Raw genomic sequence first — 19,773 nt, 5'->3', positions numbered from 1 at the left:
CAGTCTACATCCCTCTATCATGAGCTATGATCCAGTCTACATCCCTCTATCATGAGCTATGATCCAGTCTATAACCCTCTGTCATGAGCCATGATCCAGTCTACATCCCTCTGTCATGAGCCATGATCCAGTCTACATCCCTCTGTCATGAGCCATGATCAAGTCTACATCTCTCTATCATGAGCTATGAGATCCATGATCCAGTCTACATCCCTCTATCATAAGCCATGATCCAGTCTACATCCCTCTGTCATGAGCCATGATCCAGTCTACATCTCTCTATCATGAGCCATGATCCAGTCTACAACCCTCTGTCATGATGAGGCATGATCCAGTCTACATCCCTCTATCATGAGCTATGATCCAGTCTACATCCCTCTATCATGAGCTATGATCCAGTCTACATCCCTCTGTCATGAGCCATGATCCAGTCTACATCTCTCTATCATGAGCCATGATCCAGTCTACAACCCTCTGTCATGATGAGCCATGATCCAGTCTATATCCCTCTATCATGAGCTATGATCCAGTCTACATCCCTCTATCATGAGCTATGATCCAGTCTACAACCCTCTGTCATGAGCCATGATCCAGTCTACATCCCTCTGTCATGAGCCATGATCCAGTCTACATCCCTCTGTCATGAGCCATGATCAAGTCTTCATCTCTCTATCATGAGCTTTGAGATCCATGATCCAGTCTACATCCCTCTATCATAAGCCATGATCCAGTCTACATCCCTCTATCATGAGCCATGATCCAGTCTACATCCCTCTATCATGAGCCATGATCCAGTCTACATCCCTCTGTCATGAGCCATGATCCAGTCTACATCACTCTATCATGAGCCATGATCCAGTCTACATCTCTCTATCATGAGCCATGATCCAGTCTACAACCCTCTGTCATGAGCCATGATCCAGTCTATATCTCTCTATCATGAGCTATGATCCAGTCTACATCCCTCTATCATGAGCCATGATCCAGTCTACAACCCTCTGTCATGAGCCATGATCCAGTCTACATCCCTCTGTCATGAGCCATGATCCAGTCTACATCCCTCTGTCATGAGCCATGATCCAGTCTACATCTCTCTATCATGAGCCATGATCCAGTCTACATCCCTCTGTCATGAGCCATGATCCAGTCTACATCCCTCTGTCATGAGCCATGATCCAGTCTACATCGCTCTATCATGAGCCATGATCCAGTCTACATCCCTCTATCATGAGCTATGATCCAGTCTACATCCCTTTATCATGAGCTATGATCCAGTCTACAACCCTCTGTCATGAGCCATGATGCAGTCTACATCCCTCTGTCATGAGCTATGATCCAGTTTACATCCCTCTGTCATGAGCCATGATCCAGTCTACATCTCTCTATCATGAGCCATGATCCAGTCTACATCCCTCTGTCATGAGCCATGATCCAGTCTACATCACTCTATCATGAGCCATGATCCAGTCTACATCCCTCTGTCATGAGCCATGATCCAGTCTACATCTCTCTATCATGAGCCATGATCCAGTCTACAACCCTCTGTCATGATGAGCCATGATCCAGTCTACATCCCTCTATCATGAGCTATGATCCAGTCTACATCCCTCTATCATGAGCTATGAGATCCATGATCCAGTGTACATCCCTCTATCATGAGCCATGATCCAGTCTATAACCCTCTGTCATGAGCCATGATCCAGTCTACATCCCTCTGTCATGAGCCATGATCCAGTCTACATCCCTCTGTCATGAGCCATGATCAAGTCTACATCTCTCTATCATGAGCTATGAGATCCATGATCCAGTCTACATCCCTCTATCATAAGCCATGATCCAGTCTACATCCCTCTGTCATGAGCCATGATCCAGTCTACATCTCTCTATCATGAGCCATGATCCAGTCTACAACCCTCTGTCATGATGAGCCATGATCCAGTCTACATCCCTCTATCATGAGCTATGATCCAGTCTACATCCCTCTATCATGAGCTATGATCCAGTCTACATCCCTCTGTCATGAGCCATGATCCAGTCTACATCTCTCTATCATGAGCCATGATCCAGTCTACAACCCTCTGTCATGATGAGCCATGATCCAGTCTATATCCCTCTATCATGAGCTATGATCCAGTCTACATCCCTCTATCATGAGCTATGATCCAGTCTACAACCCTCTGTCATGAGCCATGATCCAGTCTACATCCCTCTGTCATGAGCCATGATCCAGTCTACATCCCTCTGTCATGAGCCATGATCAAGTCTACATCTCTCTATCATGAGCTTTGAGATCCATGATCCAGTCTACATCCCTCTATCATAAGCCATGATCCAGTCTACATCCCTCTATCATGAGCCATGATCCAGTCTACATCCCTCTATCATGAGCCATGATCCAGTCTACATCCCTCTATCATGAGCCATGATCCAGTCTACATCTCTCTGTCATGAGCCATGATCTAGTCTACATCTCTCTATCATGAGCTATTATCCAGTCTACAACCCTCTGTCATGATGAGCCATGATCCAGTCTACAACCCTCTATCATGAGCCATGATCCAGCCTACATCTCTCTATCATGAGCTATGAGATCCATGATCCAGTGTACATCCCTCTATCATGAGCCATGATCCAGTCTACAACCCTCTATCATGAGCCATGATCGTCTTCATCCCTCTATCATGAGCCATGATCCAGTCTACATCCCCCTGTCATGATGAGCCATGATCCAGTCTACATCCCCCTGTCATGATGAGCCATGATCCAGTCTACATCCCCCTGTCATGATGAGCCATGATCCAGTCTACATCCCTCTGTCATGAGCCATGATCCAGTCTACATCCCTCTGTCATGAGCCATGATCCAGTCTACATCCCTCTATCATGAGCCATGATCCAGTCTACATCCCTCTGTCATGAGCCATGATCCAGTCTACATCCCTCTATCATGAGCCATGATCCAGCCTACATCTCTCTATCATGAGCTATGAGATCCATGATCCAGTGTACATCCCTCTATCATGAGCCATGATCCAGTCTACAACCCTCTATCATGAGCCATGATCGTCTTCATCCCTCTATCATGAGCCATGATCCAGTCTACATCCCCCTGTCATGATGAGCCATGATCCAGTCTACATCCCCCTGTCATGATGAGCCATGATCCAGTCTACATCCCCCTGTCATGATGAGCCATGATCCAGTCTACATCCCTCTGTCATGAGCCATGATCCAGTCTACATCCCTCTGTCATGAGCCATGATCCAGTCTACATCCCTCTATCATGAGCCATGATCCAGTCTACATCCCTCTGTCATGATGAGCCATGATCCAGTCTACATCCCTCTATCATGAGCCATGATCCAGTCTACATCCCCCTGTCATGATGAGCCATGATCCAGTCTACATCCCTCTATCATGAGCCATGATCCAGTCTACATCCCCCTGTCATGATCAGCCATGATCCAGTCTACATCCCTCTATCATGAGCCATGATCCAGTCTACATCCCTCTGTCATAAGCTATGATCCAGTCTACATCCCTCTATCATGCCTGAAAAAAATGTAAAAATCACCTAATAATACATAGAATATATAAATGAAAATAGTCCAGTTGTTTCTTACCCATGTCCCTGGAGTCCAGTGTTCTTTTCCCTTAAAGGGTTAGTCCTATCCCAATATATAGTAGGTGTAATAATAATATTATAAAAAAAAACCTCTAATTAGAAATGTAGTATAGTTCTCCTGATTAGCCATGTCACTTACCTCATGTGCAGGGCACTGCAGCTTAGGTATCCATGGTTACGACTAGGGATGATCGAATACCTCAAATATTCGGCTACGCCCATATTCTACAAATAGGTCACCGCTATTCGACTATTTGCGAATATTCGATGCGCAATGTAAGTCTATGGGACACCCAAATAGTTGCCAAATAGCAACTATTCGGGCTTCCCATAGACATACATTGCGCATCGAATATTCGCATAGCGGCGACCTATTCGTCGAATATTTGCGAAGCCGAATATTGCCGAATATTTCTGATATTCGATCATCCCTAGTTACGACCACGAGCAACTAATAAACTGTCACTATATGTGTGGTCGTAACTATGAATACCTAAGCTAATGTAATGCCCTGCACATAAGGTAAGAGTTATAAGCAGAACTATACAACATTTATAATTGGAGGTATAAACTAATATTATTATTTTTACACCTACTACATACTGGGATAGGATCTTGGAGATGGGACTATAGACAGTGAGCTGCTAATGCCAGACTAGCTGAACTCTAGCTGAGCTAGTCTACCATTGATAATCTTCTGACTCTAAATCAAACATTACAGGTAAACAACAGCATACAGTGTGAAAAGAGACACATCCCTAATATCTCTGTGTTAAACCCTTTAGCATGCTGTTGTTGAAGTAATCCTTACTCCAATTAAAAGTTTCTGAGCTTCATTCTACGGCCTCAGTGAGAATTATAGAAATACACAGGCATGTGATTTCCAAAGCTCTCCAAAATTTTAATGAGAATCGTGTCTTTATAGTTCTGAGAAATGCAGGCATACCATGCATATAATTAGGCATTTCTTACAATGATAGTGTAACGCCCCGGACTAGTCGGGTCGTCCCAGGTAGTCACACACAACACCACACCCCCCTCCCAGTTAGGTAATATTAGCCAGCCTAAAAACCTTGTCACCACCCTTCAGGTTTGATGTCCACACCAGGGGGCGGAGCCAGGCGGTTGGCTCTGCCCACCGAGGAGTTTACAGGCCTGGAGGTGGGAAAACAGACAGACTAGTTCAAGTGCAAGTCGAGAGCAGTCAAGGTCACGGGCAGTTCTGTGTCCGTGCCCTGATAAGAGACTACCAGGTGGCTGGGTCGGAGCCCAGTCACCATTGGCAAGGAGGCAGACGGTGGTGGCCGCCTGCAGGAGACCGGGAATACAACCAGTGGAACCGTAAGGGACCGGGACAGGGTAGTGACCTGCCGGAACTGAACCGGGGAGCCAACTGGATACTGGAGCACCAGGCAGGGTACTCAGACCCAGCACAAAGCCCTGAACCGACAGGGCCGAGTCGAATCAACTGCTTGCGGACTGGATCTTAGGACCTATCCCACACAAGTCCCTTTGAAGACAACAGTACAACCATACAGGTTAAAGCCACCGCCAAGGCATAGAGACCCAAAGGACCAGCGTCTGCGGGCAAACGGGCTCCTACGGCATATGCAAGTAGGGGAGCGGACTACCGGTGTCTAGGCATAGGAGTCAAACATTTTACACACAGAGGTGCAGGAGAAAGGCGGAAACCATCAACCTACTCTGGGAGAAGCTGCAGCCGGCTGCGGGCCCCGTTCATCACTCCGTTTGGTTTACCAGAGACTCCAGTGTCTTGTGTCAGAGTGAGTACACCAGTGCCATCAGGCACCGCACCGTACTGCACCGCAACACTTCACCCTGCACCCCGGCCCTCGCCTACTGGGCCCCGGGACCAACACTCCCCTACCCACGGAGGGGTCAACAACTAGCTGCGCCATTACACCGCTCCCGAGAGCCCTCATACCTTCACCGCAGCGGTGGTGTCTACAATCACTACAACCCGTGGGTGGCGTCACGAACTATCATCCCAAACCAAACACCCAAATCCCCGCGTGTAGCGCCAACTCCCTTGCAGAGCGACGTAACCCCCGGGTCCGTGAGAGGCTCGAGCCACCACCCACAGTACGAGCACGGATCCAAGCGGCTCGGCGGTCGCAGCTGAGCCCGCGGGGCGGTACAATAGAAAATAGTAGAATAAATTAATGCATGGTAAATGCAAACACTCCCAGCATCCACCCAGCTTAGCGACCCCCCATCCCCCCAAGCAGCTCGTTGTCTAAAGAGTGGACTCTTACCCCCTATAACACTGCAAAAAAGCAGGCTTGAAGATTCTTAACTTTCTCAATTTACCACTCTATTCAGATTACATAATAGAAACCCACTGACAGATTCCCTTTAGGCCTGTTTCACTTGTCAGTGAAAAACACAGACTTTTTCACTGACGTGTAAAAAAAGCATATGTCCCTCCATGTGCCGTGATTCACGTGCCATGTGCAATTTGTGATTTGTGATCCGTTATCCGTGATTGCACATGGCGATAAACTCACCTGTCCCCTCTCCTGCTGTCCGTGGTGCTGAAGTCTCTGGCTCTGCTGCATCCGGCCGCCACTGTTTCTCCCCTCTGCAGCTACTTACGGGTTGGCTGTTCCTGCATACATAAATATGCATGCCATAATGAGCTGGCCAGGAAGAAGCAGAGAGCAGAGGCCGAACACAGCTGGAGATGTATAAGTTGCAAATGCTTTTTATTTTCAATGGCCATGTTTTTCTCGTACGTGTTTTACGGATCACACCATAGTGTGGTCCGTGGGACATCAGTGATGCCAGAAAAAAACAGACATGTCTCCGTGCAGCAATCACAGACACGCTTGTACGCCACACAGAGTCATGGTCAGTGAAAAAATTTCTGGGAAGTATCTTCTTTTATCTTTTTTTTTTCCACTGAAACTGGGGAAATCAAATGATTTCCAGTTACAGGTGTAAGACAGCACACTATAGTGACATAAATAACTGATTGAGATTATCTGAATCTGTTAGGACCCAACAGCTCTGTTATGCCAGCAGAGACTCACACATCATGTGATTGCCAGAAGCATTATTGGCAGTGCCTTCTGTATACTACATAGCTTTCATTGAATGCTATGTAGTAGGTGAAATGAACAATAGAAGCAATAATAAACCACATCTATCTTCTCTGCTGTGTCTGACCCTGTCAAGGTATAAATTTAGGTTAAGATAGCTAATGGTATCTTCGTTCAGGACATCCAGAGTCCGGTGCCGAATTAGCTGTATGTACAGATATTAATGAATCAGACAAGGATCACACAAAACGTGTTCGCTGTATGAATCAATGTTATAGACTGAACTCATGTATTAAGAAAAACTCAATTATACAGAATGCAGCATTGACCTTGAATCAACAGGGAGTAGGGAGTATTTCACTCCCCAGTTTTTCCCAGTATACTGTAAAATACATCTGTTCATTAATTATACATTCTTTCTATGTGAAACTACTGATAAGACTTTTGCTCATCATTATGAAGACTTTCATTGTTTGTACATCTGTTCACTCATCCTTGGTAACCCCTTCATGACTATACAGCTTAGAATCATATTATAGCGTCTGTACGATTGTCATATAGACACACAGCTAATTATGCAACTACATCTATATTTTGATTATTTACATACACAGATATTCTTATTACGTTTAAACAAACAATTTATAGCTTAGGCTACCTTCACAACCCCTGCCTCTGCTAAATTGCAGCAACAAGAGTTTAATCCTGTGATGTAAATTTAGAATATCACGGGGTTAAAGTCAAAAATCAGGCTTCGCAAATTTATGATGTTTGATCTTTTTGAGGTTAAAGATGGTGATATTACAATTATTTCTTGAAACATTCTAAATCTAATTTTAAACTTTCACCGTTCACTAGTTTTAAATCTTGACTTTAATTCAGTTGAAATCTTAAAAAAGTGAAGTTCGGATTGTGAAAATTTTTATTTATGCCCCTATGGACATCTGATTTTTTTTTTTGTTTATTTTTTATTGAGTACTCAATTTTTCTGGAGCTTCCCCACAGGACAACTGAAGCATTACATGATGCCCATTAAAATGAGTTGACAAACCTAGTCCTCCAAAGATAAAGAGATCCTGTTTTGTAGTCTCATTCTTTGTTTTAACTTCTTGATGGACTTTTTGTACACTTCACTTTAGCTAAAATGAAACACTAAAAAAGCTGGACCTTTTCTGGTTACGAAACACCTTCCTGATTTTAGACTTTTCTGTTTTGCTTAATGAAGTACGTTCAGCCATAATGTAATGTATATGATGAGCACGAAGAACAAGGAAGTCTGTTTTATGTAAGGAGAAGTAACATATGAACATGATCTCATACATACTGGAAATGGGGGATGTGAGATGTTGCTTCATGTATGGGAAAGTAGCAACAATTTTTTAATTGGTGGATGACCACAATTATGTAACCTAAGTGTCATCATGGCATGAAAAAAGTTTTCCATGAGCAAAAAACTTTCTATGCAGGATATGTCTGGTTGCCATAGATGGACAAGAGAAAGGTCACTAACATGAGTTACTCCAATGTTTTGTTGATGAAAATGAGAATATTCATTCACCATCAGCAGACAGTAAATATTAAAGTGAATCTGTCAGCAGGTTTTTGCTATTTAATCTGCGAGCAGCATAATATATTGCAAGTGAGTCTTATTCTAGGAATATGTCACTTATTAGGCTCAATCAGTGTTTTATCAGTAGTAGATAATCACTGCCTCACTAGGTCTCACATGCAGGCCAGTCCAGCTAATCTGTGTAATCCCACCCCCACCACTGATTGTCAGCTTATTGAAAATGCACAGTGTGCACAGGAAGATGTCAATCAGTGGTGTGGGCGGGGTTAGAGAGCTCAGCATTCAGAGCTCTGCTACATCTTCAACTGAGAAAACAGAAATTCTATCAAAACAGCACCAAACAGCCAAGTAAGTGACATCACTGGAATCAGGTTCTCTGCCCCTACATTATTCTGCTTTCAGATTATATAGCAAAAACGTGCTAACAGATTCCCTTTAATAAAAGTACTTGAATGGAGTCTTTCGCTACTTGTCGGACGAGACACATTTTTCACTACATATTGTAAATAATGTCATATAAAAGGGGGGGGGAAAGAGAAGTTAGAGCAACATGGCAAAAATTTGCATCGGACCCTCATCGCACACGTAACATGCCTCCTAACCCTGATTAGTACGGGGGGACATACTGTATACTAGATCTGTGGACTATAGCATGACCCACACTATAAGACTATAAGACCCCAGGTTTAGATATCAGAAAACAGGTTAAATATGATTCCTAGTAGTTCAAATATTCCTGGTGATGTAAATTAGATTTAAAATTAAGAAAAGACATTACGGTATATACTTAAATGAATCAGGACCAACAAACAAAACCATATGCTACATACGTAATGCACACAGCTCTGCTGCTACATACATAATACACACAGCTCTGCTGCTGCATACATAAATACACACAGCTCTGCTGCTGCATACATAAATACACACAGCTCTGCTGCTGCATACATAATACACACAGCTCTGTTGTTGCATACATAAATACACACAGCTCTGCTGCTGCATACATAATACACACCGCTCTGTTGTTGCATACATAAATACACACAGCTCTGCTGCTACATACATAATACACACAGCACTGCTGCTACATACATAATACACACAGCTCTTCTGCTGCATACATAATATACACATCTCTTCAGGTTATGTGAAAAAAAGCTGAAACAGCACTCACCGATATTTGCTGTGAAACACTCTGGTGTTTATTTCAAATCAGAGGATACATGCTGTGGCGTTACAGGGAGGGAAGGAAAATGGTCAGCACACAAAGACAACGGCCGTTTCACCCCTAGGGGTGGGGCTTCAATGGGACCCGTTGAAGCCCCACCCCTAGGGGTGAAACGGTCGTTGTCTTTGTGTGCTGACCATTTTCCTTCTCTCCCTGTAACGCCACAGCATGTATCCTCTGATTTGAAATAAACACCAGAGTGTTTCACAGCAAATATCGGTGAGTGCTGTTTCAGCTTTTTTTCACATAACTTGAAGTTTTGTCTGATGATCTTTATGAATAAGCACCCCGTAGTTGTATTTTGAGTCAGTCCTCTCTGGAAGCCTCCACAAAATTGCAAATATTGGCAGCGCAAAGAAAAAGCGCTAATTACGATCAGTGGTGTTTTGTTTAAAGATGGAAAATCCGCTTGTTGGAGCAGTGCCCTGCTTTTTCCTTCTATGAATTGCTAATATACACATCTCTGCTTCTGCATACATAAATACACACAGCTCTGCTGCGGCATACATAATACATACAGCTCTGCTGCTGCATACATAATACATACAGCTCTGCTGCTGCATACACAAATACACACAGCACTGTTGCTACATACATAATACACACAGCTCTGCTGCTGCATACATAAATACACACAGCTCTGCTGCTGCATACATAAATACACACATCACTGCTGCTACACACATAATACACACAGCTCTGCTGCTGCATACATAATACACACAGCTCTGCTGCTGCATACATAAATACACACAGATCTGCTGCTGTATACATAAATACACATAGCTCTGCTGCTGCATACATAAATACACACGGCTCTGCTGCTGAATACATAATACACACAGCTCTTCTGCTACATACATAATACACACAGCTCTGCTGCTACATACATAATACACACAGCTCTGCTGCTGAATACATAATACACACAGCTCTGCTGCTGCATACATAAATACACACAGCTCTGCTGCTACATACATAATACACACAGCACTGGTGCACTCACAGCTCCTCTGCATACATAAATATACACCCGCACACTCACACAGCACTGCTCCATGCGCACACCTCAGTAACCAGTGTAAAGTTGTCTTCTTATCCTCCGCATTGTCATGCTCCTTGCAGGCATATTACTGATCTCGTTTGACACTTAATGTCCTGCAGTTAATTAGGTCTTTTGATCGCCTGCTACCAAGTTCCATGGTATTCCTGAAGCAAGGGGTGATCTATGGAAGTCCCAATCAGCTTCGTTTACTGCCCTCCCTTTAGATTAGTATGGAATAGGGAGAGAGAGAGTTAAAGGGGTTGTCTGGTCTAAAAAGACCACTCTGCAGTCCCTCTATGTGACTGCAGACTTGCAAATCCTCACATTGCGCACAGTGCGCACTGTGAGGATTATCTGGCGTCAGAGCCAGGAATGGTAGTCATGTGTCCATGAGTATGCGGTATTCAGACTCCATTCAGAGTTCGGCTAGATGGGCCCAGCCTTGCTCAATGCAAGGACAACATCTTCATGGAGTTTGCATGTTCTTCATGTCTTTGCGGGGGTGTACTCCAAGTTCTCCGATTTCCTCCCACATTCCAAAGACTTAGGGAATTTAGATTGTGACAGTGAAGATAATATCTGTAAAGTGCATCGGAACATGATGGTGCTACATAAGGGAAGCATAATAAATACATTTTGCATAACAAAAAAAGCACAAAAATTTTAGATGTCAACCAATCATCAGAGAAAGTGTGTGTGTGGGGGGGGGGTTGCATCTGCATCCTGGGCACAAACCTGCATAGTAGTTTGCCTTTAAAAATTGAACAGGCCGGATACATTATTAACATATATATTTAGGAATAATGGGTTTTCATTCTAAACACCATATGGGCACATATCAATTCATTTGCATTTAAAAAGGCAATTTTATGAGCGACCGGTAAGCATCTGAGAAGTAAATGTCCAATTTCCTCTTTATCATAGTTATGATCAGTTTGATAGCTGCTCGTATTGCTTGTTACAGGAGGCCGCGTGAAGACCTGGAAAAAAAGATGGTTCATTCTCAAGGACAACTGTCTTTATTACTTTGAATATACAACGGTAAGAATGACAAACCGATGAAAGACCAAGAAGAGGCGTAGGTCGAATTGGAGCGAATAACAGCCTCCTATATTTATGTCCTTCCAGGATAAAGACCCGCTTGGAATAATTCCATTGGAAAACCTAAGTGTTGAATTAGCAGAAGACCCTAAAAAGCCGGTAATTAGAATCAGTTAACTATCTTTAGTCTAATTGTCAGGAGCAGTGGAGGTGCCATTCCAAACTCTAAAATGACCTCCTCATTATGGTGCCCAAATTTGCTACCCAGGACTGGAAAGATTGATGTTTGTTTCTTCTTCGAAACCTATTCTCTTCTTTGACCAAATTTTTCAATATCTTGTTTGGTTAAAAATGTAGTTCTGTAGAACAGGAGTCCTAAACAGATTTTTTTCCCATTAAAGGGGTTGTCCACTACTAGGACAACCCCTTCTGATGCCACGTTTCCCCCAGGTAAAATAATAAAGCCTATACTCACCTCCCATACGGCACTGTTCCAGTGGTGTCAGCACTTGCCTTCCTGGGATGCATATGACATTGTGAAGTCACATGAGCCCCGGATCCAATCAGCGCTGGCCTCTGTCTTCACGCTTTCGAACACAGGAGCAATTAACAGGAAGGGAGTGACAGCCCCAGCACTCACTTCCCGTTGATTTACTTGTTTGGCTGAAATGCGTGGACAGAGAAGTAGGCGCTGATTCTACACGGGGCTCTCAACAAGTCACAATGTGATATGAGCTCTGGAAATGCTGGCCCTGGCATCACTGGAACTGCACCAGCTGTGGAGGTGAGTATAGGTTCCATTATTTTACCTGGGGGGAAATGTGGAATCACAAAGGGTTGTTGTCATGATCCAGGACCGGTATTCTCCACTCCAGAGTTTCCCATACCCGGTCTGGTCATGTCAGGGGTTAACTTCCATCAGTCTCATTCTGGTTTCAGGAGACACTATATCTGGTCTCTGCAATTGCATTCCTGTGCTGGTTATAGTTTTGCTTTGCAGCCTGTGACTGGTTCTGGTGAGATTTCCTATTTGATCTGACTCCTTGTTCCCCCTGTTCGTCTGCCTGTCCCGGCCCCTGATTTCCCGCTCCTGTCTGTTGTTTGTGTTTCCCTCTGCATTTCTGATCTCCCGCCTTCCAACTCAGTTCTGTTTTCTCACTTGATTTTGATCCTCCCTTTGCAGTGACTTGACTTTCCTGGCTAGACCCTGACTGCTTCATTACTCTATTGCCCCCTGGTGGTTCGCCTGTTAACTGCCTGCTGAAGTTACTCTGCTGTACTTTAGCTGCCTTTTTGTTAGTGTGACTTTGTCTCTCCTTCACTACTCTGCTGCCACCTAGTGGGGAATAAGCTGTACTACATCTTACCAGCTTTTTGTACAGAGTGACATTTGTATTAGCAGTGGACAACCCCTTTAATAGTAAGAGAAGTAAGATTAACAAATTCTGCCTCCCCCTACAAGAGCTTGTTAGCGGTCATATCATATGCCTTAATAGTTCATACAGCTATTTTCCCAAATTCCTCATAGACATACCAACATAGAGTCCTCTTGTCGTAGCTTCTCTCACATGGAAACAAGAGGATCAGATGTTGTAATTCTACATGCCCGATTCTTCTCTCTCCTGATATTCTTCTGCCAAGTAGGAGTTGGGTAGCCTCATACATATAAGTTAGCCAGTACTGCCATAATTCACAGGTTCTGCTGGCATTAATCACATGTGTAATGTAGACCTTACAGGATAGGTGATGACTTGTTGATCGTGTTCCGAGCACTGATTGGCAGAATGGGGATCTTTACTCCATTACAATGGAGCGGTAGTGATCATGCTCGACAGCTGCTCTATTCATTCCCGATTTTTCAAACAACCCAATTTTGACCTTTTATAACGGAGAATAAAATGCCCTGTTAGGGGAAAAAAATTACCGTTCTCCTGATCGGTGTAGGCTCCAGAGCTCAGACCACGATCAACAAGTCATCACTTATCCTTTAAGGTCCACATACACGTGATTAATGCCAGAAGAATCTGTGGATTATGGTGGTAGTGGCCAACTTATATGTATGGGGGCTTCCCAACTCTTCCTATGGATAACCGGACAACCCCTATAAGTTTATACAAGTCTTCTGTACATTTGTGGAAGGTTCTGCAAAGTGCCTCCTACTGTTGTGGCCACGTTAGCTCTTGTGTCTTCATCATATTTATGGATAAGGGAGGTCGATTGGAGGCACCAGAGACCACCAGGTCCAATGGTTCTGTATTTTTAGTAAGTATGCAATATGTTAGTTATTTTCCCACATAGGTTATTAGCTATGTAATCCTGAAAAAAATCTTTAAAGATCTTTGTAGGACACTTTACACATTTTTCTACTCATCTAACTGCTGTAAAGCAAGTTAGAAATGTTAGAATTTTGAGCAGCTTATAATGCCCCAAGTGGACAGTTTAGCAATTGCAAGGAGCAATAAAGAAGTAAAGTTACTAAATTATTAGTTATTGCATTAAGATTTTGCAATTCATGCCTCTAATTCTCCTTAGCACTGCTTCGACCTGCACGCAAGAGGGCAAACTGTTAAAGCATGCAAGACCCAAGCAGATGGGAAAAAAGTGCAAGGAAATCACCAATCTTATCGATTGTCTGCAGCAAGTCATGAAGAAAGGGAGAGTTGGGTACAAAGTCTGAGGTCAGTCCTTACAGTATATGCAAAGTACAATTCTTGCTGTATAAGTCATGCATTGCTCAGAGTCAGGGCTCTAAGATCCCATCTAGATTTTTCGAAACATCCTTGATTATGGGCACCCATCACATTACCGGATGGTTAATTATGCTATTCTAGACCACAAAGCTGCTTTTTTGCATATACATTATGGAATTTTTGAGCTATCACGGGCCAACTCACATGCCAAGTTATTCCCATCAGTGTCAATTCATTTTGACTCTTCTACGTTCTTGACCCACTGCCTTTTGCTAAAGTGGACAGAAAGTAGTCACTTAAAATGCAAAATTATGCATAAATGCAACATCTCACGGCATCTCTACGTTTATGGAGATGTTTAAAGTGGAGATGAATTCAAAATGATCTACTAAAATCAATGGTATTTTGCTATAGTTCAGGAATAAGATATTGTGGATTCGCAGGATGTCATCAATATCAGATCTATGGGGATCCTACACTCCGAATAAGCAGCTGATATTATGACCTGTGGTGCACAGAACCGGAACAGCACAGCTCTGTACTATTATGCTCGCAGGCCGAGCAGGGGATTAGCTGACCCACTGGGACACAGCACACAGAAAAGGAGGGGCTTGACTGCGGAGCCACACCTGGTTTTCACCAGAGCCTCAAATGGTGAGGGTGTTACGCTGCAGGTGTGAGACCAAATGCTACGACAACTGGCCCCAGGAGTTCAGAAAGGACAGTCTCTGATGTAGGGTAACAGCAATTGCAGGTATTGGGGTTTCGGCCTGGATGGATGGATGCGACAGCAGCAGCTGTGAGGGTACTTGCGGCAGCAGGTATTGTGGTAGGCGCCTGATGTGACAGCTTGTTCTAATAGCAGCAGAATTGGGATAACAGCAGCACAATAAAACACAAACACAGATCAGCAGCAGAATATAGCACACTACAGCAGCAGCAGAGACAGCAGCAACAGTGCTATAGGTCCTGAGAACTGGCAACGTATCTGACTTGTTGCCCAGGCACCTCCCTTAAAGAGAAGGTGCCTTAAATACCTTTAACCTCTCAGCTGAGAGGCACTTCCGGGTCAGGAAGCACTGGCCTTTTAAGAAAGGGGCGTGGCCATGTGCGCACCCTTAGGGCAGAGCCAGGAAGCCTGTGGGGTGTACCCCAGCTCTGGAGACAGCAGCAAGGATTGAGGACAGGGCAGCCACCGCAGGACAGACAGACAGGTGAGAGAGCTGACATCCCCGCCAGGAGAGGAGGGCAGGACAGCATCAGGATCTCGGTATGGGTGTTACATGTATACTGTGTAATAGCAGTTCTTCGATAGTACAGCTCAGCTCCTATTGAAGTTAATGGAAATTGAGCTGAAATACTTGCAACGGCCATAAATTGTGTGCTACCGGCCGCGGGACCGGCTAACAGCTAATCGGTGATATTGTCCATGGGTACAGTGTTTGAAAATGAAATTGATCAGACTTATTCTCTTTTAGATCCAGTATATCTTGGGGCCCTTTCTATGACACAGTCACCATTAAGAAGAAGATCTCAACAATCAAAAATGGGCACTGATAAAAACAAAAGCAAAAGTTGTACATACAGTAAATAATCATGTGATCCCAGGGGACATTTCCATTGAAGTATTGGATAAATACTTGGACCTACTTACCTAGTATTCAAGGTCAATATTCCAGCTTTGTGTGACTATGGCATATGCGATATTCCACATTTTACAGCCAAAACATCAGCACTCAGAGCCGAAAGGACATTATCGTAAAAACTATTTGGGACCCTCAAAACTCAAGGAAATCTGAATGGAGGATCACAGCCAAGGATGGCTGTCTAGTCTCTGGAATACATTACAGCTTTCATACACTTTGCTGTATGTCGTCAAGTTCACTCACAAGTGGATATGGGACCTGTAATTAACATGGAACAATCTATATAGAATGAAACTATGAAAAATGAGGCAATAAAATTGCTGAATCATCATCATCGGTGGAGTTTAAAGATGATCAAAACTAAAAGAAATAGATTTTGCAAAGAATTTCTGAAAATGTTTGATTCTCTTTGGGATTCAATTCATTTGGATCCAGCCGCCATTTTTTGGGATTGTTTTGGGATAGGGAAGGGGTAAAATGATATAAGAACAGCTAAGGACAAGTGAGTATAAAGTTATTTTGCTACTTCCATTGCCACACTATCGTCTACCTCCATTTCTTTGCATGATGTCAATCTGAGGCTTGTGGTTGACCTCACATGGTCGTGTAGAGTGGCGACACACATCACGATGAGCGTTGCCCGTCCATGTGACCAAACGAGGTCAATCTGATACCCGTGATTGATCTTTTGCGGTAACTTGCAGAGGTGACACATACAACATCCGTCGCCTGACCACGTAAACAAGTCAAGACAATATGAGGCGTGTGATTGACCTCACGTGGTCATGTGGGGTAGTGATGTACATCATGATGTGTGTCGCCTGCCCATGTGACCAAACAAGGGTAACCTGATACCCATGATTGATCTTTTCCAGGTACCTGGGGAGGTGACACATATGACGTGCATTGGCCGACCACGTGACCAAGTCAAAACAAACAGAGGCTTGTGAGTGACCTCATGTGGTCGTGTGGGGTAGCTGATGTGTGTTGCTTGTCTATGTGACCAAACGAGGGCAGTTTAATACCTGTGATTGATCTTTTGCGGTCACTTGAGGAGGTAACACATGTGTCACCAGACAACATGACCAAGTCAAGACAATCTGAGGCTTTTGATTGACTTCACGTGCTCGTGTGGGGAAGTGATACACATCATGATTTGTGATGCCCGCCCATGTGACCAAACGAGGGTAATCTGATACCTGTGATCGATCTTTTGCTGTCACTTGAGGAGGTAACACATATGACGTGCGTCACCCAACCACGTGACCAAGTAGGACAACCCGAGGCCTGTGATTGACCATTTGCACTCGGTGGGGAGATGACATACATCCAGACATACATCACTCCAAACATCTCCCCAAGTGACTACTTGTGTCAGTCACAGGTCTGTAATTGACCTTCTGCTCACTAAATTTGAGGAAGAACTGAAGGCATCATGGAGGACCATCTCATCTACATGGGCTGGTGACAGAGGCTGGGAAAGAACAAGTAAGCCATGTTTTTTTTCAACTCTCTAATGGCAAATAAGGCAGTTTCGTTTACGACTAAATGTCTTCAGACATTATCAAATTCAAACTAATCTGCCAAAATTGATTTTGGGGTGATTCACTGATCTCTAGTGGAGGTCCCATGGATGGGTCTAAATATTTTATTCCACCTCATTCCAATTCTTTGGAAAATATATACATGTGTAATACGTTACGACACTGTTGTTTTCATAAAAGGGGGATAAAGTGGTAGTTTTACAGGGGTCTTCCTTAAACTGTTCAGATGAGTAAATACAGATTGCCCTTGTCTGTGCATAAACAAAATGACGCTCATATGGAGGAAATATTAGTCCCAATACTCTTTTATATCTCATTCCAATTCTTTGGAAAATGTACAAATGTGTAATAAGTTACGACACTGTTGTTTTCATAAAAGGGGGCTAAAGTGGTAGTTTTACAGGGGTCTTCCTTGAACTGTTCAGATGAGTAAATACAGATTGCACTTGTCTGTGCACAAAGGAAATGATGCTCGTATGGAGGAAATATTTTGCGGAAGTTGCTCTACCTGTCCTGTGTGTAATACTTGACTGTGCTTGTACTAACCCGAAAAATGTTTTTGTAATTATGACTGTTTTCTTGTCATTCTATCTAATATATTAAATATTTTATGGCACTGAACTAAAAGAAGTTGGGGGGGGGGAATTCCTTGATCTGCTATACCCTATATCGCCAGAAGAGGTCGTCCAACACCGTGATACCAAGCCGCCGAAATTCCGCTCTGCAATTTTATCAGCATTGCTCATAAAATCTCCCGGCATATTTCACAGCTAAAAAAGACAATTTAGCGGGATTACATGTCGGTGTCACTTCGATTTGCAAGGAACTAGAAACATTACATTGTTGTTGATATATAGGTTACCCATTAAAATGGGAATATTATGCTGAATATTACACTTTCACAGTCACTTTCATCATATTCTCTGGGTGAAAAATGATAGACCACCCTGAGAGCTGATGCACAGTTGCATGTGCTCCTCTCGGAGTATTGCAGCCGAAGATGAGCGTTGTCCCCTCCGGCAATGATCCACTTTGAAAATATGATACATGTCTCTAACACGGAGTGTGCATACATTCAATACCAGCTACAGATCTCGCCTCATTAAAACTGATGTATGCAAATGAGGCACCAAATATTTCTTCTTTGAAGTCCCCGCTAACAAGCAAGATAAAAGGGATGCAGTTTAACCCTTTGCCTACGAGGAGCCGTCACATTCCTGACGGCTGCATTCCCATCCCAGAAGCCCAAAGCCCCCCATACGGAATAAGGGAAGGGGGGAGAGTGAAGGACCTTTCATCTAAATCCCCGATCGCGCCCCATCTCGTCACCCTCTAGTCAGTTTTACCTCCAGAGGAACATTACTGTCAGAAGATAATTTGCAGAGGGGGGGATCTTTAAATATGGCTGCCCGCTGGGAATTTTCAAAGCAAATGCCTTATAATGGAGTCTAGGCTATTGGTTGGTATATTTAACCCAGAGTTGAGTGCAATGGAGTGGGGGGCATTTAACATCAGTAAGTAAGAATAAGTGTGGGTGCACGTATTGTGTTTGCATGTAAATGCTTTTTTCCTTACAAAGTATTTAATGGATGTCGGTGCGATGACGGAGCTGAGGGGCACGGTGTGATGTGTGTGGTCCATGGATCGCTGGACTTGCAGCATCGAAGCATCAGGTTTATTTGGTGGGGGGGGGCATTTAATATCAGTAAGTAAGAATAAGTGTGGGTGAACATATTGTGTTTGGATGTAAAAGCTTTTTACCTTACAAAGTGTTTAATGGATGTCGGTGCGATGACGGAGCTGTGGTGCACGGTGTGATGTGTGTGGTCTATGGATCACTGGACTTGCAGCATCGAAGCATCAGGTTTAATTGGTGCTGAGGAGAGGAGGTTTCCATGGTAACAACACATCCCATCTCTGCAGTGCGCTACTATGGGGTAGGACACACCCCGGAGAGAGGGATGGGGAGAAGGAGAGAGGAGAAAAGGAGGAAAAGGAGGAGAACATTGGAGGAGTGGAGGGGGTGAAGAACTTGAAAGTCCAAGACTGGCTGAAGGAAGGAACTGACTTAGATGGGCAATGCATATCATAGATATCGAAACAGGTGGGGGGTGATGAGAAGTGTTTAATATGTGATGGAGAAACAAACAGAGAAGGGAGGGACACCGGGAAAGATTGATGGAGCGAAGGAGAACTTCACTCCCCCTGCCAGACCTTATTGGCTATCGAGGAGATAAGATAGTCCAGGTTGTCTAAGAAGAGCCCCCAGGTTGGTGCAGCTCCGATGACTCATTTCACTAGTCGCTTTCTCTTCTGACTG

The 19,773-nt window shown here is 43.8% G+C and overlaps 1 protein-coding gene across 1 annotated transcript in view; it reads left to right on the top strand.

Annotated features, from left to right (window-relative positions):
• The window catches only part of CYTH4 (cytohesin 4), a 156,633-nt gene extending 138,574 nt beyond the window's left edge, over nucleotides 1-18,059 (top strand). The window contains exons 10-13 of the mRNA XM_075321755.1: nucleotides 11,497-11,573; nucleotides 11,661-11,732; nucleotides 14,106-14,251; nucleotides 15,742-18,059. Of these exons, the coding sequence (XP_075177870.1) occupies nucleotides 11,497-11,573; nucleotides 11,661-11,732; nucleotides 14,106-14,251; nucleotides 15,742-15,820 (374 nt within the window). The 3' untranslated portion in view covers nucleotides 15,821-18,059. The remainder of the gene's footprint in view (nucleotides 1-11,496; nucleotides 11,574-11,660; nucleotides 11,733-14,105; nucleotides 14,252-15,741) is intronic.
• Nucleotides 18,060-19,773: the final 1,714 nt, after the last annotated feature.

Source organism: Anomaloglossus baeobatrachus, chromosome 8, assembly GCF_048569485.1.
Source record: "Anomaloglossus baeobatrachus isolate aAnoBae1 chromosome 8, aAnoBae1.hap1, whole genome shotgun sequence".
Lineage (NCBI taxonomy): Eukaryota > Metazoa > Chordata > Amphibia > Anura > Aromobatidae > Anomaloglossus > Anomaloglossus baeobatrachus.
The sequence above is the reverse complement of the archived record's forward strand: the minus strand, read 5'-3'. Positions and strand labels throughout refer to the sequence as shown.